The sequence below is a fragment of the Molossus molossus genome, unplaced genomic scaffold, assembly GCF_014108415.1.
Source record: "Molossus molossus isolate mMolMol1 unplaced genomic scaffold, mMolMol1.p scaffold_m16_p_20, whole genome shotgun sequence".
Taxonomy (NCBI): Eukaryota; Metazoa; Chordata; class Mammalia; order Chiroptera; family Molossidae; genus Molossus; species Molossus molossus.
In genome coordinates this window covers 48,083,285-48,107,524 of record NW_023425356.1, presented here as the reverse complement: position 1 = coordinate 48,107,524, position 24,240 = coordinate 48,083,285, and the positions used below count along the sequence as shown (strand labels likewise).

The 24,240-nt window shown below is 44.2% G+C and overlaps 2 protein-coding genes across 17 annotated transcripts in view; both read left to right on the top strand.

Annotated features, from left to right (window-relative positions):
* Nucleotides 1-6,116, top strand: part of RABGAP1L (RAB GTPase activating protein 1 like) — a 460,914-nt gene extending 454,798 nt beyond the window's left edge. For 10 of the 16 annotated variants that reach the window (XM_036273775.1, XM_036273790.1, XM_036273788.1 and 7 more), the window contains 3 exons: nucleotides 309-380; nucleotides 4,270-4,467; nucleotides 5,449-6,116. In XM_036273775.1, coding sequence (XP_036129668.1) covers nucleotides 309-380; nucleotides 4,270-4,467; nucleotides 5,449-5,601 — 423 coding nt within the window. In that variant the 3' untranslated portion in view covers nucleotides 5,602-6,116. The remainder of the gene's footprint in view (nucleotides 1-308; nucleotides 381-4,269; nucleotides 4,468-5,448) is intronic. The other 6 variants (XM_036273798.1, XM_036273804.1, XM_036273802.1 and 3 more) reach the window with 1 other exon arrangement.
* A 6,197-nt stretch (nucleotides 6,117-12,313) lies between these two features.
* LOC118637926 (calcyclin binding protein) lies at nucleotides 12,314-23,692 on the top strand. The gene is made up of 6 exons (XM_036273616.1): nucleotides 12,314-12,443; nucleotides 16,971-17,190; nucleotides 19,597-19,693; nucleotides 19,939-20,038; nucleotides 21,456-21,553; nucleotides 22,856-23,692. Exons 1-6 carry the CDS (start codon nucleotides 12,423-12,425, stop codon nucleotides 23,010-23,012), a joined length of 693 nt encoding a protein of 230 aa, XP_036129509.1. The 5' UTR covers nucleotides 12,314-12,422; the 3' UTR covers nucleotides 23,013-23,692.
* The last annotated feature ends 548 nt before the right edge of the window (nucleotides 23,693-24,240 follow it).

The window sequence follows — 24,240 nt, the reverse complement described above, 5'->3', positions numbered from 1 at the left end:
CAGAACCTTGCACAAAGTAGACACTCAGCAAAGATTCTACAGAGCGAGGACAGGCACTCACTGCCACCAGTCACGGAGGCTGGTGACAGAAAGAACTCAGATCTGCCCCGTGTGTTTTCTTCTGCTGATGAAGCCAGTGCTCTGCACAGGGGACCCCAGGCCTTGTGCTCCCTGCGGAGATGCCCGAGCTGCACGCATGCGCACGTGCCGCCAGCGTCGGGTGCGGTGACACGGGAGTCGATCGAGCTGTGGATGCTGGAAGGCTCCTTCTGTCGTCCAGGAAGGACACTGTTTATTCTTTCCTTTAGATCTGTTCCCAGTTAAGCACCAGACTGGAGAAGCAGCAAGCAGCCAGCAAGGAGGAACTGGAGGCGGTGAAGGTGAGGAAAGTGGAGTAATTCTGTGACAGAATGTCTTTTACACTCAGGCCTTGGGACCCGACAGGAGGAGCCCAACCCTGATGCTGCCCCAGGCCGGTGGCTTGTACCATCACCCGCCCCTTCGTCGGAAAGGGTCCCGGAATTACGGAGAATAGTGTCTCTCTTCTGACTGGGTTTCGGGGGGTAGTGGTCCTGTTCCCTGCAGCTGAAAGGTGATATCCCCAAAAGTCTTACAGGCTGTCGGGCAGGTGGTGGGTTTCAGGGTTGTCACAGGAGGTCCCTGGCTTTCTGGTGGAAACGGGAACCCTTGGCAGCCCACATCCCAGCAGTGAGGGAACCGAAGCGACGCTCAGTGTGCGACCCGCAGTGTCACCCATCACTCTCTGAACAGTAACCAGCGTGGGTGGGCTAGAACGTGGCTGGAAAACACCCGGGGTTCTAACACCAATTTTTTAGGTTTGTTTTTGAAGAAAACTTGTAGCATTTATTCCTATGCCGCCCCCTGGTGGTAAAACTCATATTACTTGAAAACAAGTGCTTATTCTGTGGAAACGAAACAATAGGAAACCAAATGGATTGATAATGAAAAGCAATGTTGGCACAGCCAACTCTTCGTCCAGTGTTCTGGAGACCTGACGTAATTCTACTTGAATAGATTCAGGTTCAATACCAGTAATTTCTATGCATTCTAGGGATTTCAGCCTATAGTTTGAAGACTAAATAAGAAAATGAATAAAAACTGCTTAGCGAGGTATTGGCACACGATAAATGCATATTTGTATAAGTTCCAACCTGAAAATCTGAGATATGAGAAATGAAAATATGAACCTTGTTCTGACTTTGTATTCTAAAAGTGTGTTTTTCTTATTTCATATTATAAAGCACCAGACTGAGATTCTTAGTGAGTACAGAGTTGGTAGTCTCCCCCACAACCTGCTAATTTAGGGTTCATGTCTTCCCTGTCTGCTCTTCCTTTATACCTCCCCTTAGTCTTCATCCCTCTTTGTACCTGGTAGGCCAGTGACCAAGACCCAACTGATGAAGGGCCTAAAAGGATAAGGTTAACTATCCTGAACTAAAATCTTTGTGGAAATAATGAAACAAGGATTTATATTGATCACTCAATGAAGGTTTTACTGAGCATCTACCTTGTGCACAGTTATTAGATATTTGTTTTTTACATAAATTATACATGACAAAGAGCTTAGAATTTTCCTACAGGAACAAATTATATGCAGATGCACGTGAACAATTGAAGAAATAATTCAAAAGCACAGAAGTAAGTGCTGAGTTGGATGACGCTGACGGTGGGTTGTGGAGAGAGCAACATCGTGAGAACTATGGACCAAAGATGACTTTAGATCTGGTCGGATAAAGCAGGACAGGTAGAATTCAGTTAGGAGGATTTTAAAAGGACATTCTGGAAGAAACGGTGTGAGTGAAGACCCAGAAACAGGAGTGAGCATTTCAGTATTTCTTCAAGGAGACCGCTGTGATTAGGGTGTGTGTTAAGGAAGGGAAGAGATTACTGGGTAACAGGTGGGGTCACCTGATGGAAGGCCATGGCATTCAGAGAGAGGCACCTGAACTTGTTTTAGCCAGAATCAAGAGCAAGTAACACTTAGTAAACACCGTGTGGTACTCCTACGAGGCCTTACCCGTATCACCTGTATAACCCTCCTAACTACCCGAGAAGATTGACTCTATAATCTTCTTGCCAGTTTCTTGTATCTCCTTTCGAGTGATCATGCTTTCCAAATCAGGTCATTGTCTCCGTGGGGTCACATAGCTGGTGAGCAGCAGTGGCAGGATTTGAACACAGGAGTCAGACTGGACAGCCCGTCCCTTAGCATTGTATACACCTCTCTCCAGTCCCGCTTCTTCAGCTCTGACTTGGCATGATGTGCTGACCAGCTCCTGACTTTTCATCCTCCTGTGACGACCTTCCTCTGTCGCCATCCCCTTCCAGCCGCTGCTCTACACGGGAGCAGAGCGAGCTTTCCCAATAGAAATGTGACTCTATCCCTCTATGCATTTTTAGAATTAGATGGGCCACATGTAGAAAACCCCAAATAGCATTGGCTGAAACACAGAGGTTATTGATCATCTCATGTAAAAGAAGTCTAGGACTAGAAACACCCCTGGTTTTATCAGTGACCCAGGCTTTCGTGACCCGCACCTCAGCCTGGGCTTCCAGCCTCAGGGTCACCTAGAAGCCAGACCTGTCCACTGGAGTTCCTGCCATCACACCCACATTCCACGGTGCAGTTTTAGGCCAAAGATGCAAGGGTACAAGCCCCCTCCAATTGGGTGAGCTCTCTCCAAGTAGCCCTCTTAGAAGTCCCATACAGCTCCTACTGAATTTCATGGCTACGCCTAGCTTCAAGGGAGTCTAGAAAATGGCACATTTAACCGGGCATTTTCCAGCCCAGAACGTCGGGGATCTGTTACTGAGGCAGGAGATGGACGCTGCGGGAGTCTCGGTCTCTCTCATGTCCGCGTGGCTGCTCCGGGAGGCTCCGCGCTCTGCTCTGACACGGAGCCCAGGGTTAGGTGACGTGGGGAGTGGATTTGCTACAGGCAGAGTCGGGTTCACGAGCCTTCTGCTTCGGGACCTTTACAGAGTGGCGGCGGACAGCTCGTCCCCCTGCGCTCCTCTCCCTGGCGCAGCGCGGCCTCTGCCCGAGCCCCGTCCCTGCAGGTCCGCGGAGGGGCCCTCTCTGTACACACGGGGCTCTCGCTGCCGAACTGTCCTCCTCCCGCGCTGAGGTCAACCTAGTCCTCTGTCAGGCCCAGGCTAGTGAAACTCTTCCCAGCTTGGTCAGCTTGTATCCACTTAAGACCCAGATCAAAAGCCGCCACTCTGACATTTTATTGGGTCAACGGTAAACACACCACCTGTACTTGCCGTGTGCCCGTCTGCGGCACTGGCTAGAAGAGAGCTACACGCTGTCTTCAGTGTCCAGGGACTGTGGACCAGGCAGGAACATGAGCGCAGTGTGGGTGGGCACGACAGAAATCGGGGGGCAGAGGAGGTGATTTGTAGGGATTCAGGCCTGGGTTAGGGAGAGCGTGGACATGTCAGAGGAAGAATTGAATGAGCAGCTGGGTATGGAATGAAGGAGAAGCGACTGAAAAGATGGTACCCAAGTCCTCAGGCCACAATGACATGGGCGGAGCTGCTGCTGAGTGCGCGTGGGGGGGGGGGTGAAGAGAGGGTACTGTAACAGTAGGATGTTGAAACAGATTATGTGATATCCTTTTTTTCTAAGCTATTTTTGGAGATATTTTAAGCAAACAATAGCACCCTTGTCTTGAAGAGAGTTGCTGGTGTCTGGTGCTGATTACGCTGTGACTGGCAGTCCAGGTCCGACTTACTTTTATTACCTTGAACAATAATGATCATCTTTGTTTAAAGCTGAACAAAAGGACATACACTTTATTTGTTGCAAAGGTAGATTTAGGTTAGTCGTAATGACCTCAGTCTACTCTAGGCAACGAGTTTCTTCATTTATAAAACGGGGGTGAAAACGGTACCTGACCACGCAGGAGCTCTAGGAGCGAGTGACACTGCGCACACAGCTTGCCGGACGCGGCTTGGAGCTAGTAAGAGGGATGCTGGGACGGCATGTCTAGAACGGATGCCGGAGACACTTACCGCTGTCGACTCCCAGTCTCTCTAGAGATACTTGGAGGAAAAGGGCACCTGTCTTGGACAGTTGGGGTTTGTGCTGCCTAGAACCGTTTTGTTTGTAGCACAAGGGAAAAAATTACCTTCGGAAATAGGCACCAAACAGCATCTAAGTAAAACTGCAACCCGTGTTGTTTCAGTGCGTGACGTATGCTGTGGAGTACAGCGTGACGTGGGCGTCTCTTTGGGGTGTTTCAGGGCAAGATGATGGCGTGTAAACACTGCAGTGACATTTTCAGCAAGGAGGGCGCTGTGAAGCCTGCAGCCATCCGCAGAGAGGACCAGGGAGTTGACTCAGATGATGAGAAGGACTCACTTAAGAAGCAGCTGAGGGAGCTGGAGCTGGAGCTGGCTCAGACCAAACTGCAGCTGGTGGAGGCCAAGTGCAAAATCCAGGTTGGTGACTTGATCAAAGCTCAAGGAAAGACCAAGTTAGTGGTGGGACATCCTGGGACTTCGGGATATACATATTTAGCTCCGAATCCTAGGAGTTACGATACATGTTGTGATACGTTCTTCTGCCCAAGGATATGTCCTGCATAGTGTGATGTTATGTCATCATTTTTAAACACTGGTATAAATACATAGATTTAAATGAATAACAATAATTAAAATTATATCTTGTGAGAACTTAAACATATGCTCTTAGTTTACCCTGGGATTTTTTTGCCAAAGGTCCGTGTCTGTTCTCCTTGAACTTGGTCACTTTGAGACGAAAGGCCAGACTCCCTCTGTTCTTCTCCCCTGATGGTTGAACTTGGCTGACACCCTTATTTTTGGAGCTTCTTTCCTTCTTTACCTGATTTTGCCAAATCCCCTTTCCCCATCATCTCTTTCCATATCGGATGGTAACGTAATTAGAAACGTAGCCCTGGCTTCTGGTGGACTGTTCCCCATTTCCTTAGCAGTGACCCGTGCCCACCACCACGTCCCGCCACGGCTCCGTCCTGCACCGCACTGGCCTCCGCACCGCTGTGCGTGTTCTCGGGGCAAAGGCCATGTGTTCGGAGCGAGACTCCCTCCTGCTTACTCTGTCCGGAAGAATTCAGTCCGTCCACACGTTTATGTCGGTTGTAGTTTTAAATATGTTAGGTCGGGTTGTAACCTAAACCTAAATTGCAGGGGGAATAAAAAGAACATGAGGTTTCATTTCACTGTGAGAGAAGGCACAGATTCTTCTAACTGTAAACTCTTTCCTTCCCTTTCTTTTCCTTCCCCTTCCCCTTCCTTTTGCATTAAGAAGCCAGGTAAATCTCCTGGGCTTTCTGGGAGAAAACTCTGGCCACATAGACCTGGGAGTGCAAGAAACTGTACTGGATTATTTTGGCAGAGAGAAAACATTTATAAAAACTCAGACGATTTTCTTTCTTTAATTAGGAACTTGAACATCAGAGGGGGGCCCTTATGAATGAAATCCAAGCTGCAAAAAACTCTTGGTTTAGCAAAACCCTGAACTCAATCAAAACGGCCACGGGCACCCAGCCCCTGCAGCCACCACAAGCCACCCAGCCACCCAAGGAGAGCACATAGTTCCCGCCTCACCCCAGCACAAGAGCACAATGATCAAAGCGACGGAGACCCCGAGGACGCTCCCAGGTGTCCCTTTGAAGAAGGAAAGTCAAGGAGGCCAGAAGCAAGCCCGCTCTCTCAGTGGCTCTAACTCTTTCTTGTCGGACACTTTCCAGGGCTGGTACTGACACTGCCGGATCACGTTGAATACCTGTGTCCGAGCTGCTTCGTGGAAGGCCGTGCTCAGACCGCCCTCGTACTGCACATCACTGCACATGCCTGCTATCTGGTTGGAAATCAGTAATTCAGAACTACATGCTTTTCATTGAGAACTAGTCCTAACTGTTTTCTCTTAACATAAGAATGGAGATGTCTTTTATTCCAAGGTTGAAGTGATAGGAAGATATTTGTCACAGAAAAAAATTTGAAACCTAGAACTCTTAACTTTTCAGGATTTATTCAGATAAAGCACACTGGGGCTGGTCAGGACCACTGTCGGGCTTTCTCCTGAGAGTGGTCTCCTGGCGGTGATGACCTGTTTGGGGCGGGGGGGGGGGGGGGGGGGTGGACAGATCTGGGATTGAACAGTCTCCGGAGAAAGTTAGTTTCTTTCCTTTTCTTTTGGGTGCACCTGGAAGCGAAGTGCCAAGAACCACAGGATAAGATAGGCTGTTGAGAAGACACACTAGAGAAAAGGAATTGAGATTTTGATAAATGCCAGAAGAAAGAAATCACTTTGGCCCTGGTATTGTAACAGGTCCTTGTGAGAACTCCACACGGGAACTGCGAGTCCCTGAGTATGAACACAGTTGTGAGTGCTGGCCAGCGTCGAGTCGAAGTGGGCACTGCAGGTTGTGCCCACTTTCACCAGAGAAGCCTAGACGGGCCCACTTTCAGCCACTGTGTTCAGAATGGGGTACAAAGCCAGGGACAGAGTGTGTCCTTTCACGGTGACATATACTTGCTAAGGAAACACTAATATGCTATAACTTTGTTAAAGTTATGAAATGGGAAATCAAGGTCAGCTTCACATCATCTTAGTTTATGTTAGGCAGCTTCTCCTGATTTCTGTAGCTCCCCAGAAATGTGCCCTTGGTGCCCCTAGATGAAGATGCAAATGCATCTGTAACATTTTTGATTGAATGTGAAACCTTTATAGAAATACTCATCTCATGGAAAAGTAAAGAAAGCTATGTTTCGAAAGTTGATAGAAATATTTTTTTCAATTATATTTAACATGTATATATCAATAGTCCTTGCAGGAAATCCTCTGGTAAGGGCAAAACAAACTTTCCCATTTTCTAAGCTATTTGGAGGCCTTTGGTCTTTTTCCACTAACCCAACTACTGTCAGGTATGTACAGTAACATTTACTGACTCATCCTTGCTGAACATATTCTTTGCAGAGGATCTTAAACTGTTGATTCTCACCTGTGCCATATGATGCAACTGAAACTAACACACTCCTGGAGAGAAAGACCAAGTCAGGGCCTCCTGGACTCCAGGAGCCCAACCACACGTCACCTCTCTAAGTGATCGTTAGACTCTAAAAGTGAGGTTCCTTCAACATAAGTGCTTCTGTCCTCTACAGCCCATAGAACTAACTCGTAGGGTCGCTGTTATCCTTTGTGACATTCATCAAACAATACTGTCTTACAGAATATTTTTGTTTTCTTTTGGTCCTGATATCTTTCATCATTCATTTCCTTTTACCAAAAATGAAAACAAGCCAGCATTCAAGTGTCTGTGTTGACTTGAACATTCCCTATGTGGTGGTTTAGAAAACCTACTCTTTTTTCTTTTTTGTAAAATACAATGGCTAGAGAGTTGCATCTTGGTACTTGTTTCTGTAAATCATTTAGTATAATTTGTTATCTTGACTGATCCTTTATGCTTTGATTCCAAGAAGCCGTGTACAAGTTGCCTTATCTAATGGCAGCTAAGTTACAGATGTTCTCTTGTGTTTTGTGAATCTTATAATTCTATTATACATAGCTCTTTTTAACTTCCAAAAAGTGGCACATTCCACAGAATGCTGAAATAATTTTCCTTACATAGTAGTTGAGGGAGAAACAGAATGGCTCGAGGTCCAGTCCTTAGTGATAAACCTGGGTCAGTTTCATAGCCCCTTACATTTTTTTTCTTTAAACAAAATCACCCAAACATCTAATAAATCAATTTATACATTCCAAACATCTAATAAATCAGTCTTTTGCATTTCCTTTCAACTCTTTTAAAAGATCATAAGAGTAATCTATAGAATGTTTTTTTTTTCCAGTTCCATACCATACCTGAGTATGTTTTGGTACCATAAGTCTAAATTGTTTTTCACTGCAATGCCTTTGGGTCAATAGCAATAGTAAATATAGAAAGAAAATTTAAAATATGGTATATGATATTATTATTCATACAACATGTTATAATAGCATTATCCCAAACCACATGTCCTTCACCGCATATTGTTTAAAACTCAGGCATCCTAGCATTAACTGCTAGTTTTAATTTCACTTATTTTGAAATATGAGAATTGATCGTCTTCTCTTGATTCCTTTAGAAAGAGATTAAGCAGCCCAAATATCCAGGAAATTTTCAGATATTCTAGAATATTTTTCATCTTTCCCTAGAACACATTGTATAAAACAGTCCTCCAGAAATCTAACACTTGCAACATTCTGAAAGTGATTATTTTTCTTTTCATTAAATTCTGCAAAGTAAATTAAGGGCATGAACTTCAATTTGATTATTCAATTCATTACCTTTTATATCTTGAAAATCTTATTTAACACATTCTTTAAAGTGGGAAGAAACCATGCTGAAATTCGCATGTCTGCTAGCTGCCCACGTCCTGGGCCACGCTCAGTTTGTTTCTATTTAGTTACATATCATTTAATGCAAAGAAACACTCTCAGTTCCCCATGTTCTGTATGAGTGCCTATGAGAAACACTGATGGAATGCCATGCAGGCCTGTGGCCTGTATTTCCTTACAACCAATGCCTGCCTTCCCCTTTCCTGGCCATTCAGTCAGCAGTTTCTTTTTCATTGGCTTTCTTCAACTTCCATAGTGAAAGAGAAGAGCAGTCTTTGTACTGATGTTGGGATAGTTAATCATCCTTCTCTTGTTTCATTTCTTCAACATTTTCATTCTTTTATACTATTTATTTTTCTCAAATTCCTACACCATTTTCTTAAACTGTTTTCCAGTTAATAACTAGTGGCTTAATTTCCTAGCTAGAGTGAGAAAAACAAGAGAATATACAGTTTGGGGCACAAGAGGTGAGGGGTCCTTAAAAGGGTTGATGAGTTACTGCGGGTGAGCCACATGTAAGGGACTGAGCTTTCTTTTTCTTTAGCTGAAATCACTTACTATTCTGCTAAGGTGGGTGTCTGATTTCAGGACTACTTTTAAGGGAAAAAGGAGCTTTTAAAAAATGAAATACCTTGTTTATTTTATCTCTCTTGGAAAGAACACTTTTAATACATAGCAAGATGACTCTATTGTATAACTTTTAAAAACAACACTTTAAAAAGCTCTGATTCTCTTGCTTCAGTTACAAATAAATGAGAGAATGGACAAGCTGTTGTTTGATGTGAACACTGTTAGATTTGTGTGTGTTGAATTGTATAGAGTGTCCCTGCCTCTTTTGTATACCCAGGTACCATGCACCTGAATCCACACTTAGTGATCACATACAGAAGCCAGGTAATGGCTCAGTGGCCTGTTTCCTACTGGGGCTCTCCCAGGTATAAAATGGTTGCCCTCAAATTAGCATGCTCATGGTCATGCTGAACTAGAACTGCTCCAAAACATCCTTCCTCTCTCACACTGGCTGCCATACAATAAAGGCAAAGCCCTTTACCTTAGGAATTTCCTTGTCTTTCAAAAGCTACCAAAATGAAGACTTCGGTGGGGACTGCACCTCAGTAGGAGATGACCTTGAGCTGTGACCAGAAAGTGGAGCTGTGACGAGTAGCGTAGTGATTACAGTCAGCGTCAGGTATTCCCTTAGCTTCATCTAAAAGAACACGCCCAGCTTCTCTCCAGATGAATTTGCTACCAGCTACACAAACATCTTAACATGTCCCATTCTCCCCACCTCCATCCCAGGTTTATCATCAGTTGTATTCTGAAATATTTAAGAAAAAAGGATCATTGAGTAGAGAAAATGAACATCTGAGGTTCCTTTTTTATTGGCAGTAAGTTAACATGTAAAATCTTTTCCACTGAAATGTAACATAACTATATATTATATATGGAAATAAAATATAGGAAACTGAGTTATAAGGATATAAATGCATCAAGACTCTGGCGTCACGAAAGCACAAGAATAAAGCTGGAGATGGTCCCAGAATCCAAGATGTCCCAATAGCCTTTTACATCAGTTTCTCTATTTTTGGTATTTTGCATAATATATGGATTCTTAATTCAAATGAGGGGAAAACATTTCTCAGTTCACCTCACTTCCTTTCTTTCAACCCCTACCTTTCCCTTGCAGAGGAGGTAGTAGAAATTCTCTACCATCTATTTTGACCAACTATAATTTTTGTCCATAGTTTCTCTAATGAAAACAGATTCCGGGATAAAGGAGTTGATTAGCCCGAACAGTGCTGACTACAAAAGAAACTGAACAGCCTCTCTCCCCTATAAACCGACCAGTTAGATGTTTCCATAATTCCATGTATTATGCATAGTACACTCTATAAATGTAAATGTAATGCTTGTTAAGAAAAGTGCAATTTATTGTACATTGTTCCAACAAACGTTTACTTTTATAACTGTTATGAACTTGAACTGGATTAGTATCTTGTTTTCATGTGTGAATGGAGCCTTGTAAAGTAAACAAATGCAACCCAGAAGGTAACAGGTGACCGTTTTTGTGAGCCAGTGATGTTTCCAATGCTTTGTGTTGCCCCTTTGGCCCCATTAAGCAGTAATAAACATTTGTTCTCAAATCCATATCAGTCTTTTTCTGTTTTTTTTTTTTTCTAGTTGATTTTATTTTGAATCATCCGAATCCAGTGTTTATGTAACACTTACTTCACATTGACTTGTCAGAAAGAGGAAATATACAGGAGCTTGTTCCAGCTCTGCTTGCACAATGTTAGCCTGTACGGCAGAGTTGCCCCAGGTGCATAATCCAGCACATTCGGAAATCATTGCATTAAGCTTTCACGTGCTACAAAGGATAATTAAGTACCGAAATAATTAGAGGCTTTCAGTTGGACACCTAAACGAGTTATAATCGACATACAATAAAATACACAGATCTTAGGAGTTTAATTCTATAAATTTTGTGTGTATTTTTGTTACAGATGTTTGTTTCTCCTCTGAATTTTGACAACTGTATGTGTCAGTGTCACATTTCTATTCTGGAAAAGAGCCCCCTGAGCCTACTTAAATATCCTTTAGTTTAGGATAACATACAAAAGAAACTACACAAATACAAGTTTACAGCTGGATGAAATTTCTAGTAAGTGAACACACGGGTAATCAGCGTCCAAATCAAGAAGCAATGGTATCTGAACCCCAAAGCCCCCTCTAGGCTCCTGTCATTTCCCTTCCCACCCAGGGAAAACTGTTCTGATTTTAATGCCTTAGTTTAATTAGACTAATTCGTTTTGTTGGTTTTAGACTTAATTTAGATGGAACCGAAGGGTATTTTCTGTCTGGCTTCTTTCCCTTAACCTCATGTTCGTGAGATCCACGCACGTGTGTGCAGCCATGTTTCTGCACTGCCGTTTCTTTCCTAAGATTGATGGTCAACCTGCATTTTTCTAATAGCCTTTTTCTTCTCCGACTTGCTGATTCTAAGCGCTGTTTGGGGCGATATATAACACTGAGTGACTGGGCTATGAGACTCATCCGGAGCTATCTTCTCAGCCGTGCTGCAGACTTCGGGGGCTGTCGGAAGCGGAGATACCTGGAAAGGGGGCTTCTCGAGGGCTTTTACTGAGCGGTGCTGGGGCCGGCGGGGCGAGGAGTCCCGGGAAAACCCAGCGACCCGGGGCTCGCGGAACGTCGGTGGAGGGGCCGAGGCGCCGGGGAACAGCTCCCACACACCGCGCGGAAAGGAGACCGCACTAGGGGTCTCAGAACTTGCTCCCTGGATTAGCAGCCGTAACCCTGGCGGCGCCGGCACGTGGCCAACGCTACCCCGCGCGGTGATGACGCCACCGCGTCGCTGATGCTAAATCGTGGCGACGTGTCCAGAGCGTCAGAACCCACTGAAAATCAAACTGTACGCTTCAGGATTCTCCCTACTTAGCTCTTTGCTCTTTCCCGTTTTAACAACATAATAGGCTGCCCCTGCTCCCCTTTTGTATCCTTTTCTCGCAGACGCTCACAGACCAGCCTTAGACAAGATGGCTGCCTAGCTGGCCCGTGTCCGACAGGGGACGGAAGCAGCCGCCTCTCTAGTCAACTTCCGATTTGGATTCCGAAGACCGGTACGTTAGTTCCGGGTTGGGATAAGTCCGCAAAGGCAGCGGTTCTGAGTTGCGCCTGCGCAGCCTGGGCAACGAGGTCAACGTATAAACATACAGTTGTCCGGGCGGAGAGGAAGTGGCGCTTCTCTTCTCGCGAGAGTTGAGAGTGGCTAGGCGGCTCGGTGGGCGGGGCGAGGTCAGGCTCGGCGGGGCGGGGCTGAGGGAGGCGGGCGGCGCTGGGGGCTGTGACGCTCGACTCGCGAAGGTTCCAGAGGCGCCGCGTGCGGTGGGCGGGCCGCGGTGTCGCGCAGGGTCGGCGGTGCGCTGAGGCTGCGGGCGCTGCGACTCGCTCCGCTGCGGCGCTTCCTGGTCTTCTCCCACTCGGGCTGCAGCTCGCGCCTTGCCTGCCCAGCCCGACCATGGCTTCGGCGGTGGAGGAGGTAAGGGTCCCGCCTCATCGTCCTCAGCCGCCCCGACGCGGGTCGCTCGCCCCCTCCGCGCCGTCCCCCGTGCCGAGCGCGCTGCGGCCGCTCCCTGCGCCGCCGGGGCCCCGCGCTCCCCGGCCTCCGCCCGCCTCCTGCAGCGGCCCCTGGGCCGAGCCGCGCCTGCGGGCGGCGGCCTCGCGGGAAAGTTGCCGAGCGCCGTCGCCGCTCCGCCCGGGGTCCCTCGCCGCGCGCGGGGCGGGGAGCGGGGTGTGCGGGCTGCTCGGCTGCAGGTGGCGCCGGCCGGCAGCCCGCGCGCTGGTCACCTTCACGTTGGCCTCCCGCCCTTGTCGCCCCTGGTGTGGCGGGCGCGCCCCCGCGTCGCATCAGGGCTGAGCGCGGGGCCCGATGTCGTTCGGGGGCGGGCGGGCGAGACGTCGGGTCCCCCCTGGGCTCCCTGGCGGTGTTCCCCGCGCTCGGGGCGCCGGGGGTTCTGGCCCGCGTTGTGCTGCTCCGAGCCCCAGGGCGCCGCGCCACGGGTCGTGGAGACCGGGGAACGGCTCTGCGGAGCGGTGCGGAGCCGAGCACTGCGGTGTCGTGGAAAAAGTAACAGATTGGAAAGTTCGTTGTGACTGGTGGTGGGGATAGCTCTTCCTCGTGTACGAGCTCACTTTTTCGGAGACCGAGTTTGGCAGTCGGCACCTGGGTTGCTGTTTTCCGGGTCCAGGGAGATGTCAGTGTCACAGTGAAGTGTTGGGTGTCTAGGCTTGTCTCCTGGGTCTTTCCCTCCATTTGAACAAGGCTGGGGAATCTCTGGTTTCCTTTTTAAGTCCTATACTGCGGCATAAATGAAGAAAAAGTGAGTGTGTGTTTAAATATTATTCTGGATAACTTGCCACAGGCTTGCGTTATGGGTTCAAGATAAACCTTGGGGTACCACGTACCTTAAGGAAATAACCTCAGAAGTGACTTGACAGTCATAACGTAAGGATAGCTCAGTATCAATGCTCTTCAAAGTAAGGAGCTTCCTTTTTAAAAAAAATTCTTTTAATTGATTTTTTTTTTTTTTTTTTTTGGGTAAGGAGAGAGAATGGGGGAGGTGCGGAGAAACATCGATTTGTGGTTGGACTTGGTTATGCATTCATTGGTGGATTCCTTTAAATGTCATGACCCGAGATCAAACCTGCAACCTTGGCTCTCAGGATAGTGCTCTAACCAACTGAGCTGTCTGGCCAGGGCTCTTTTTCACTTATTTATTTTTAGGGAGAGAGAGAAACACCGATTTGTCACTCTACTTATTCACGCATTCATTGGTTGATTCTTGTATGTGCCCTTGACCTGGAATTGAACCTGCAACTTTGGCACATCTGATGATGCTCTAGCCAACCGAGCTACCCAGCCAGGGCCAAGGGACTTTCTTAATTGAGGTACTTAAAATTAAACACTTAGGGATGCTTAGGGTTTTTGTTTTGAGATAAAATTCATTGTTTTTAACCAATTTAAAGTACACAGATCAGTACATTTTAGTATATTCACAGTGTTGTGCAACCATCACCACTAATTCCAGAACATTTTCATCACCCTCCAAAAGAAACCTATTGGGGTCCATTAAAAAGTCTCTTCCCGCCCTGGCCGGTTTGGCTCAGCGGTTAGAGAGTCAGCCTGCGGTCCAGAGAGACCTGGGTTTGGTTCCCGCTAAGGGCATGTACCTCGGTTGCAGTTTGTCCCTGGCCCTGGTTGGTCGTGCGGGTGGCAGCCACTCGATGTGTCCCTTTCACGTCGATGTTTCTTTCTCTCTCTCTCCCTCCCACTCTATCTGAACAAAAAAATGGAAAAATGTCCTCGGGTGAGGATGAAAAAACAAAAACAAAAAAGTCTCTTCCCATTCCCCCCCCCCCACAGCAATCACCAGTCCACCTTATGTCTCTATGGATTTACCTCTTGTGGGCATTGCATATAAATAGAAACTTACAATATGTGGTCTTTGCATTTTGGCTCCTTTTCACTTAGCATAATGTTTTCAAGTTCATCCATAGTGTAGCTTGTATTCTTTTTTTATGACTGAATAATATTTCATTGTATGGATATACCACATTTTGTTTATCAGGTCATCAGTTGATGGACATTTGGATTATTTCTCCTTTTTGGCTGTATGAACAATGCTGCTATGAGTACTTGTGTGCAGCTTTTTATGTGGACATAGGCTTTCAGTTTTCTGAAGTGTATACCTAGGAGTAGAATTGCAGTGTCATATGGCAACTCTGAGAAACTGCCAGACTGCTTTCCAAAGTGGCTGCGCCATTTTACATCCCCACAAGAAATGTCTGAAGGTTTCGCATGTTATTTTCTGTGTGTGGTGGTGGTGGTGTTGAAGTTAGCCATCCCAGTGGGTGTGGAGTGGTACCTCACTGTGGTTGATAAACATTTCCTTAAAGACTAATGAATGAAGCCGAGCATCTTCTCATGTGCTTGGTGGTTTGGCCATTTGTATACTTTTGGAGAAATGTTCTTTTCAGTCCTTTCCCCATTTTGAGGCACTTTGATTTTAATGCCTCCTAGTGTAGAATGTGGAGCTAGATTAGAAGATAAGTTTGAATGTGTTTATTGGTGAGGATAAAAGGGGTATGTAATTTTGCGTAAGGAAAACAAGTGAATATCAAGATAAATTAGATGTATCTAAGGCGCCTTATCGTGTGTGTAGGAAAGGCACCGAGGGCTCCCTGTTCTGGTCCTAGGTCTGCACAGAACAGGGAACTGAGGAACACCTACAACGGCTGCTGTACGTCACTTCAGACTTACAGCACCCAAACCTTCTGTCGGTGGGACTTGACAGCCAGCACTGGCTATAGAGGGCCTGGGAACCCCTCAGTGCTCAGAGTTCCTTTTAGAGTCACCTCGAAAAAGGATTCCTATTCTAGTCAAGAAGTAAAACCTTTTGTTTAGACTTGATACATTTTTTTAAACTAAATTCTTACTCCAGGAACAGATCTACTAATTTTACACTGCAGTATTTGACCATGTCAGCATTAGAATTAGTGTGAAAACCATCATAATAAAAAAGATTGCTTTGAACTAAAGCATCTTGGTGCTCTGCTCCCAAGATGAGTGTGCAGTTTTTTGGTCTTAGTGATATGAGTTTGGGGGTCGTGTAGAGTGTGGACAGGACACTGGGCACAGGTGAACTTTCTGTGCTGTATCAGTTACAGTGAAGCAAGGGCAGCTGAGTTTAGTAAGACAATAAAAGACTTGGGTAAAAGGAGAAACTCACTTTTCTATTATTATGCTTTATAAGATTTAAGAAACATTGGGGCTTGCAAACTCTACTTCAGGTATTATCCTGAGTTATTTAAAGATACTTATACCCAGCCTTTTGTGTGCTCTCGGGCACCTCCCTGTCAGATCGCTAGTATCAAGCCAGAGTGGAAAGTTTTTTTAAGAAAAACCAATCACTTGTAATGTGTCTGAGGATAACTGGGAAAAGATTTTTAAGTCTATTCATTTTCTAATGGTGTCTTTCACTCTTAAAGACAACTTTTAAAAAATGTTGGCTCTTCCTAGAGAGAGTAGAAGTGACTTCAGTGGGCGAGGTCCTGGCAGAGGGAAGAACAGGTGGCCTTTGCGATGGCAGGGGTGCGCCTGGGTTTGCGATGGCAGGGGTGCGCCTGGGTTTGCGATGGCAGGGGTGTGTCTGCTGTGCAGCCAAGTCCCAGACTTTCAACCATAAAATTAATCCTGGAGCTTAAGAACAAGACTTTTTCTTAAAAGCAAAGATATGTCTTTTTATCTTTTGTCTTAAAAATGCAAACTTTTTCATGTGTACTGTTTGGGTATTTGGTGAAGGAAGATTAGTGAAGAACAATCCCTGACAGAAGTTAGATGACCTCAGGCAAGTTGCTGGAGCATTTCCCCGCTCATTGTATAGTCACTCATCTTTTGATTTTTTTACTGTTTAAATTCCTAATATTTGATGACTAGGACTGAATGTTAAAAGGGAATTGAGGTCCCAGTTCAATTCCTGGTCAGGGCACATGCCCAGGTTTTGGGCTCGATCCCCAGTAGGGAGCGTGCAAGAGGCAACCGATCAGTGTCTCTCTCGCACATGTATTTCTCTCTCTCCCCCTTTCCTCTCTCTAAAAAGTTTTATTAAAAAGTTAATAAAAACATATTTTTTTAAAAAATGGAATCTATGACCTTTTATTTAAAAAAGAAAAAGATTTCTTCATCTGAGTTTATGAAACACAGAAGTATCTAGTAAGTAAAGTATTCTACAACAAAGGCGGGTAACAGTCTACCAGACTGGAAAATTTAGACTTGATTACCTGTTGTTACTTCAAGATTGTTAAATTTTCATTTAAAAATGAGGAAGCTTGCTGTGTTTACAATTCAGCAGGCAGAAGGAAAGAATTGAAGTCGCTTCCCAACCCAAGAACATTTAAATGACCCTCCGAATTCTTGGCTGTTACTTCAGTAAACTGAAATGACCAATAGAAACAATGTCAAGCTTTTATCTCACTTATCATAGCAACTTATCTTTCACTTTAACAGTTACAGAAAGATCTGGAAGAGGTGAGAGCGCTGCTGGGAAAAGCCACTAGAAAGAGGATACGGGACGCTCTTACCGCTGAAAAATCCAAGATTGAGGCAGAAATGAAGGACAAGATGCAGCAGAAATCACCAAGGAAAGCAGAACCTCTTGACAACGAAAAGCCGGCTGCCGTGGTTTCCCCCATTACCACGGGCTACACAGTGAAAATCAGCAATTACGGTAGGACGCGCTCCACGCCCAGCCGTTCTGCCTGTGAGCAGCCGGGCCCTCCGCAGCGACCACCTAACTTAATTCTAGAAATTGTTTTGAGAGTTTGCTTTGGTGGTTTGAAAGAGAGGACCCCATCTCTTATTTAATAAGATGCTTTTTAAGAGATGAAAAAGGAAAGGAGATATTCTAGAAGCTATTACCAGAGCAAGCTGATTTAGTACAGTGACGAGTAGCAACCAGAAGGAGTCTGCTCGGTGTATATGGAACACAGGTTTTTGTTTTGATTTTCATCCTGTTTTGCATTTTATTTTGCCAAGCAACCACCAATATTAACTGAGGAAAGGAATCTAGTTAAATTTAAGAATTTAATTTTGAGCAACTAATAGTGTCACTCTTGTGCTTGGACTTGCAGAAATGTTATCGGTGGGGAGCGCTCCTTGTTCCCAGTGGTTGTTGATGAGAGTGGGTTTCTTGCAATGTCTCAAGAAAAAGAATTTTCTGAGATTTGCATGGGAGGATGAGATATTGTAGAAAGCTTTATTTCTGTTTCCAAGGTTCCATTTCCCTTTGTCCCGCCGTAGAAGAAGTGTAGCTGTGGCTTCAGCGGAGCTAGGATCAAAGCCAGTGCCCAGAGTTTCTGTCCATTTTGGAGCAGTGTCCAGTCTAGCATCAGGCTAGCTCAGGGTTGTGTTCGCAGTCGCAGTCCGTCAGTCCATTGCATGTGGGGTCCGCAGGGACGCATGGCTGTGGAGGGAACGTGGGCGAATGCAGGAGAGCCACAAGGGCACCAGGAGAGCAAGCCCCTTTGTGTGGGACATGACATGTTCCCAGATTTCATGGGCTCACATTGGCCCTGTCTCCTAGCCAGTCCATGGTTCCCCGGGCTAGATTGACAGGCAGGAACCTTCCCTAAGTTACCTCTACTTGACTGCACTTGTGCCTGCCTCCCCTTCATTGGACCCCTTCCCCAGTGTTTTGCAGGGAATTCGGCTGATGGTTCCCTGGGGGGTGTGAAATGGCAGCTTCCTGGTGAAGCTGCCCTAATGGCCATGCTTACAATGTCTGGCTTCCCTTGGCTCCGTTCCTATTATTAATAACTGGCTAATTAATTACAGTAGTATCAGACACACAGCAGTGACAAAGACCTAGTCTTGCTCATGGTGCTTGGGACACAGACATAACTAATATCAACAATCTGACAATACTATTGCCCTCAATAGATGGTAAACTTTTTTGTCTTACAAGCAGTGCAACTTAAATCTGAGTGATGAGTTCTTATGAAGGAGGGACAGCCTTATGTTTCTTATTGCTCACAATATCTAGCACCTAGTAAGAACTTAACATTTGCTTCACTGAATACATTTATAAATTATGGGAATACAGCTGATGAAATAATTCTACTGGAGGTAAGGAATGGAGAATTAGAAGAGGCATTTGAGTTTGAAGGATGTATTCTGCAAGTGTGAAGAAAGGAAGGGAATCTTGTGAGCACATGACATGATTAGACACATGAAGCATCCTGTGTTTTGAGTTTTGTCAGAGTGAAAAGCAGTGCGTGTGTTGTGCTTAAAAGATGTACTATCGGAGTTGTGCTGTGGGCTTAGTTGATTGATACAGGAACATGGTCTGAAGGTGGTAGGATTATGGCATATTAATCAGGAACCTAGATTTGTGTTTAGGGAGAAACTTAATGTGGAGGATGGATTGAATGAGTGGGAAGAAACTAGATGAAGTTCTGTATGTAATAAACATGCATAAATGTAATATATGCTTTTTATGTGAAGTTTGTGTATATTTTGTGTTGACAAATCATCTAGTTTAGAGACTAATCTAAGTAGTTTGGGAGTGTATACTGAAATGGCATTTAGTATGTGTTGTTAGGTTAGTCAAATGAGATTTGGATGAATTGGACTCTGAATTTATGTTTTACTTTGTCAGAGAAGGGAATTGAGGAAGCTAGGGTTGGCTGTGCTCATTGAATTGCTTAGAGAAGTAGAAATGATTATGGAATTAAACAGTACTGATGTTTAGCAGTCCATCTTAGTGGAAACTTACCAATACTTAGGTATAGGACAATATGATTTCTGTAAGTAGGGGAAATTAACTACTATTGAAGAATATGTTTAAGGATCATATTTATTTTGAAGAATAAAAAGCACGAGGGCTTTGTGCTCAGTAAACATGGATTTGAAGCCCAAGTTCTGCCACTGGCTAAATGCCTAACTTTGGGTAGGTTACTAAACTGCCTTGAAGCTCAGCTTCTCCATCTAAAAAATTTTGTATATTTTAATTTTTCATGTTTCTATTACTGGATTTCCAGTTACTGAGTTTTATTGTAAGCCATATGCACTTACTGTTTTAGACATAATATCAGACTTCACTTATGTCCCCTTGTTTTGTTGTTTCTGTTACTAGGATGGGATCAGTCAGATAAGTTTGTGAAGATCTATATCACCTTAACTGGAGTTCATCAGGTCCCCACAGAAAATGTGCAGGTGCATTTCACAGAGAGGTGAGTTCTTACTGTGGGGCAGACGGTGAACTTCCGCAGTGATTACCTTGTTACAGGCTCTTTTCTTGGCAGTATCTAAAATTGTGCTTAAATTTAGAACTAATTATCCTACACACCTGCTTTGAAGGGGGGCGGCTCTTTGGGATGGCCAGGTGCTCAGAAACAACACTGGTGGCTGGCTTGAGGGGGCCAGAGGGCACCTTTCATAGAACCAGAAAGTGAATGTGTCTGCTGTTGTGTTGTAGGTCATTTGATCTTCTGGTGAAGAATCTAAATGGGAAGAATCACTCCATGATTGTGAACAATCTTTTGAAACCCATCTCTGTGGAAGGCAGTTCAAAAAAAGTAAGTCTGCTTTGTTGTTATGTTTGTTGTATTGTGAAACCTCATTAAATTGTACCTGGCTGATCAGAGTTGGGGTGAACTAGAATTAATTAATCCTTTATCATGGATCAGCAAACTACAGCATGTTGCTTATTTTGTAAATACAGTTTTGTTTGAACGTCGTCACGTGTGTGTCTGTGTGTGTGTGTGTGTGTGTGTGGAGTGGGGGACAAGGGGCTTTTTTTGTATTACAGAATTAAGTAGCAACAGCAGATCACGTGGCCCACAACGCCTAAAAAATTTACTCTCTGGCCCTTTACAGAAAAAGTTTGCCAACTCCTGCTCTAGAAAAATAGATTATTATAAAAATATTGCATTAAAATCAGGAGAGGAATATGCTTTTGAAATGATTAAGAGTAGGACTTGAGTTTTAATGCCGATCATGCCACTTACTGGTTGTAACCTTTTGGCAGGTTAATAACTGCGTGTTCCAGTTTTCTCATTTGTACAGTGGGAATAATAATTTATTCTACGAAGTTGAAATTAAATATATATAAAGTCTTTAAATTAATGGTAGCTATTATTAGATGTTCTGTGTGATTTTGATACATAAAGGACTCAAGTACTTAGCCTAGTTGGAGTTAGTAGAAGCTGTAAAATAAACTGTCTTTTATAAAACTTGTTTACACTTTTCACTAATTCAGATAATCCCTCTTTTCTGCCTGATTTAAGTAAATGAGGTTTAATGCACCTGGTGTGTAGATGGTGCCATTTTGTCATCTATGTTTACATGGAATTACATAGCAGCTTAAAGGTAATATTAGAATATAATTCATTGATTAGCTTGTGTCTCACTGCTCACTTTTCATCCGCTAATTCCATAGTTGAAGGATACCTAAAAGACTCCTAGTCACATGGATCATTGTTGAAAGAGTTGTATATGTTTCCTCTTTCTGTTCTCTCATTACCTTCCGGACTCATTATCAATACTGATGTACGTGATTGGATTTCTGCCTGTCTCTGACCCCTCCTACTGTGTTACTCCACCCTTCACCAAAATCCAGCCACTCTTCCTCTCTTTTTTCCAAACACACCAAAATCTTCCCGTCGCAGAGCCTTTGTCCATGCTGGGCCAGTTGCCTCCAAGGCCCTTTCTCCTGGGTCTTTGAGAGCGCTTCCTAATAAAGGTCCCCCCAGCCCCCATTAACACCCTCTTTGTCTTGAGAACACTTAGTATTTGAAAATAATCTAGTTTTACCTGGTGTGGTCTTTCTCCTCCATGAGTGTTCAGACTCTGGCCTGGTCATAAAGGTATTGCTAGTTCCTAAGACAGGTCCTACACATTAAAGTAATGATTAGTGAGTAATTAATTGTCTTCTAAACATTCATGCTTACATCTGTGTGTTCTAAATTGTATCTCTTTTCCCACTTCTTTCAGGTCAAGACAGATACAGTGATTATCTTATGTAGAAAGAAAGCAGAAAACACACGGTGGGACTACCTGACTCAGGTGGAGAAAGAGTGCAAAGAGAAGGAGTGAGTTCACGCTCATTTCTTTAAGAATTTGTGTATTCTTTGCTGGGGTTATAGATTTTTATTAGTTTGTCTTTATGGATAACAGAGTTTTATAGTCTTGTGATTTGACCATTTACCTCTCAGTGTCCATTACTAAGCTGATTATCTTCACATCTGCTCCAACTTGCACAACCTACCAGGAGTGTCCAGCACATGGTATCTGATTGGCTCTTGTATGCTGGTTCTTAACCCTGGGTCAGTGATGCTTCTGTAGATACTGTGCCCATTCCCAGAGATCCCGTTTCAGTAGTTGAGAGAGACCCAGATACCCTTATGGTTTTTGAGTTCCACAGATGTTTCTGATAATGTAGTTACGGAGTTTTACTGTCACTGATGTAGAGTGGAAAAGATAGAATACTTTTATCCTACTTAATGGCTATTCTAAAAAACGTTTATTCACAGACTTCCATCGTAGGTGGCACATTCTCCTGCATTGGTAATATACTGCGTGCAGTGAACCAGCCACCTTCCACGTCTGATAGCCACGTGCATTTGGGATGTGGTTGGCTGGAGTTAGGTGCTCTGTGGAATTGGTTTTAATTCTAGAGTGAATGACCTGAGTACAGGAACCTGTCTTACTCTTACTGTATATCTCCAGTGTCCAGTATAGAGCCTGCCACTTAGTAAATGAGGTGGGTAAAGAAATAACCAGGAAGTTAATTGGCCTCGGCTGAACACTGATTGCACTAAAGGTGCTGACTACAGGAAGGACTGCTGACTTCCACCACCAGGCCCAGCTTCATCTGTCTCAGGCTTAAGAGCAGAGCTTTTCAGATGAAAAAATATATGAACTTCAGTGTGTGTCCATGTGTAATGTATGTTTGTGTTTTCTCTCAAAGTATTTTTTTCAAATAATATGAGGAAATGTGCTTTTAAAAAATAGTTCAGAAAAGTAAATGCCTATATTTTCTTATTTTTCTGCTAAAAGTCACCTAAAATCCCACTGTCCCAAGCTAACCTCTAACCGTTTTGATGACCACTCTTTCACAGAACCAGCAAGATAGTGTGAGTGTATATTGTTGGCATTAGGATGACTGTACGAGCTGTTAGTGGCGAGTGTCTTTGGATACTTGGTATCGATCGCCCCCTTTACCTCCGCTCCTCCACTCCTGGCAACCTAACGGCCTGATTTGTACCTTCCCTTACTCGGTCATCGTGCTTCTAAAACGTCTGTCAGTAAATGGGACCTTTGTGCACATACACATATTTCTCCATTTTCAGATGGACACGTATTTCTCAGTCGCTGTGTTTTCTTTCTAACAGAAAGCCCTCCTATGACACTGAGACAGACCCCAGTGAGGGCCTGATGAACGTTCTGAAGAAGATCTATGAAGATGGGGATGACGATATGAAGCGGACCATCAATAAAGCCTGGGTACAGTCACGAGAGAAGCAAGCCAAAGGAGAGACAGAATTTTGAGACTTGAAAGGCCTTTTGGGAACTGTGATGTGGAAATAGTGATGTTCCAAGAAGGACGTGGTGAGCTGCACAGATAAATTTAACAATAATTTTACAGAGCCTTCTCCTCAGTAAAGGCAATGAATTCTCCTCCTGGAGGATTTATTTAAATACAATATGCTTATTGAACACTTCTTTTAAAGATGGTTTCCTTAGTAAACTAGTCATTTTGTTCAAGGAAGGGTAACATGGCCTTCTCATGTGAAATTTCAAGCAGCAAGTCTTGCCTAATGAAAATGCCATATTGTGTGTATTTTTGTTCAGTTAAGAGGTAGAAAAATGTTATTGCTTGTTAAGTTCATAATATTAGTTCTTAAAATGTAACAAATAAGTAAATAAAACTTGAATTTTTACAGAAAATGCAAATTCATATCTGTGCTTCAAGGTCACTGTAGAGACATTGATCTCTCTTCTGTTAACAATGTAAATAATGCATATACCATGCGTTATGCCCAGACGACCCAATCACAAATGTGTTTTCTAGGTTTAAATATATGTTTCTGAATAAATTGAAACTAAATCTGATCTGGACAAGAACAGACACACATCTTGGTATAGTACCAATTAGTAAGTGTTGCCATGGGTCAGGTAGCTTACAACAGCAATAACCATAAGCCAAAAACAAATGTGAAAATCTGTTTCCTGTTTTCAATAAAATTAGGTTTTTATTCAGTAGAATATTTTTACTATCTGTTTATCTAGGAAAAGTTAGGCTTTGGTCGGGGGGAGGGTGTTTATTTTAGAGCAGTGCTTCTCAGCCTTCCTGATGCTGCGACCCTTTCACACAGCTCCTCATGTTGTGGTGACCCCAGCCCTAAAATTATTTTTGTTGCTACTTCATAACTGTAATTTTGCTACTGATATATCTTAGGCGACCCTTGTGAAAGGGTTGTTCGGCCCCCAAAGGGGTCGCGACCCACAGGTTGAGAACCGCTGTTTTAGAGGGACTCGCCCCTAACATCAGGAGTAAGAGCAAAGTGCCTGTGATCTCCATCACTGTGCTGTATTGGACACATTTACCAGTGCAGCTGAGGTAAGAGAAAGCAGTTAAACACACAGAAGAAAAATCCAAGAGGATTAACCAAAACTACCCTAGTGAGAGAATTGGGTGCAGTGGTAGAGTGAAGGGGTAGTGGTATTTAGAATGCACAGACAGCCTATCTGTAGGACAGTTGTCACCAGCCTGAAC

What these genes read in the sequence shown, in the direction of transcription:
- LOC118637926 (XM_036273616.1), top strand. Translation starts at nt 12,423, where the DNA reads ATGGCTTCGGCGGTGGAGGAG. An exon ending in TGGCTTCGGCGGTGGAGGAG is followed by an intron (nt 12,444 to 16,970) that starts GTAAGGGTCCCG and finishes TCACTTTAACAG; the next exon opens with TTACAGAAAGATCTGGAAGA. An exon ending in AAAGAGTGCAAAGAGAAGGA is followed by an intron (nt 21,554 to 22,855) that starts GTGAGTTCACGC and finishes TCTTTCTAACAG; the next exon opens with AAAGCCCTCCTATGACACTG.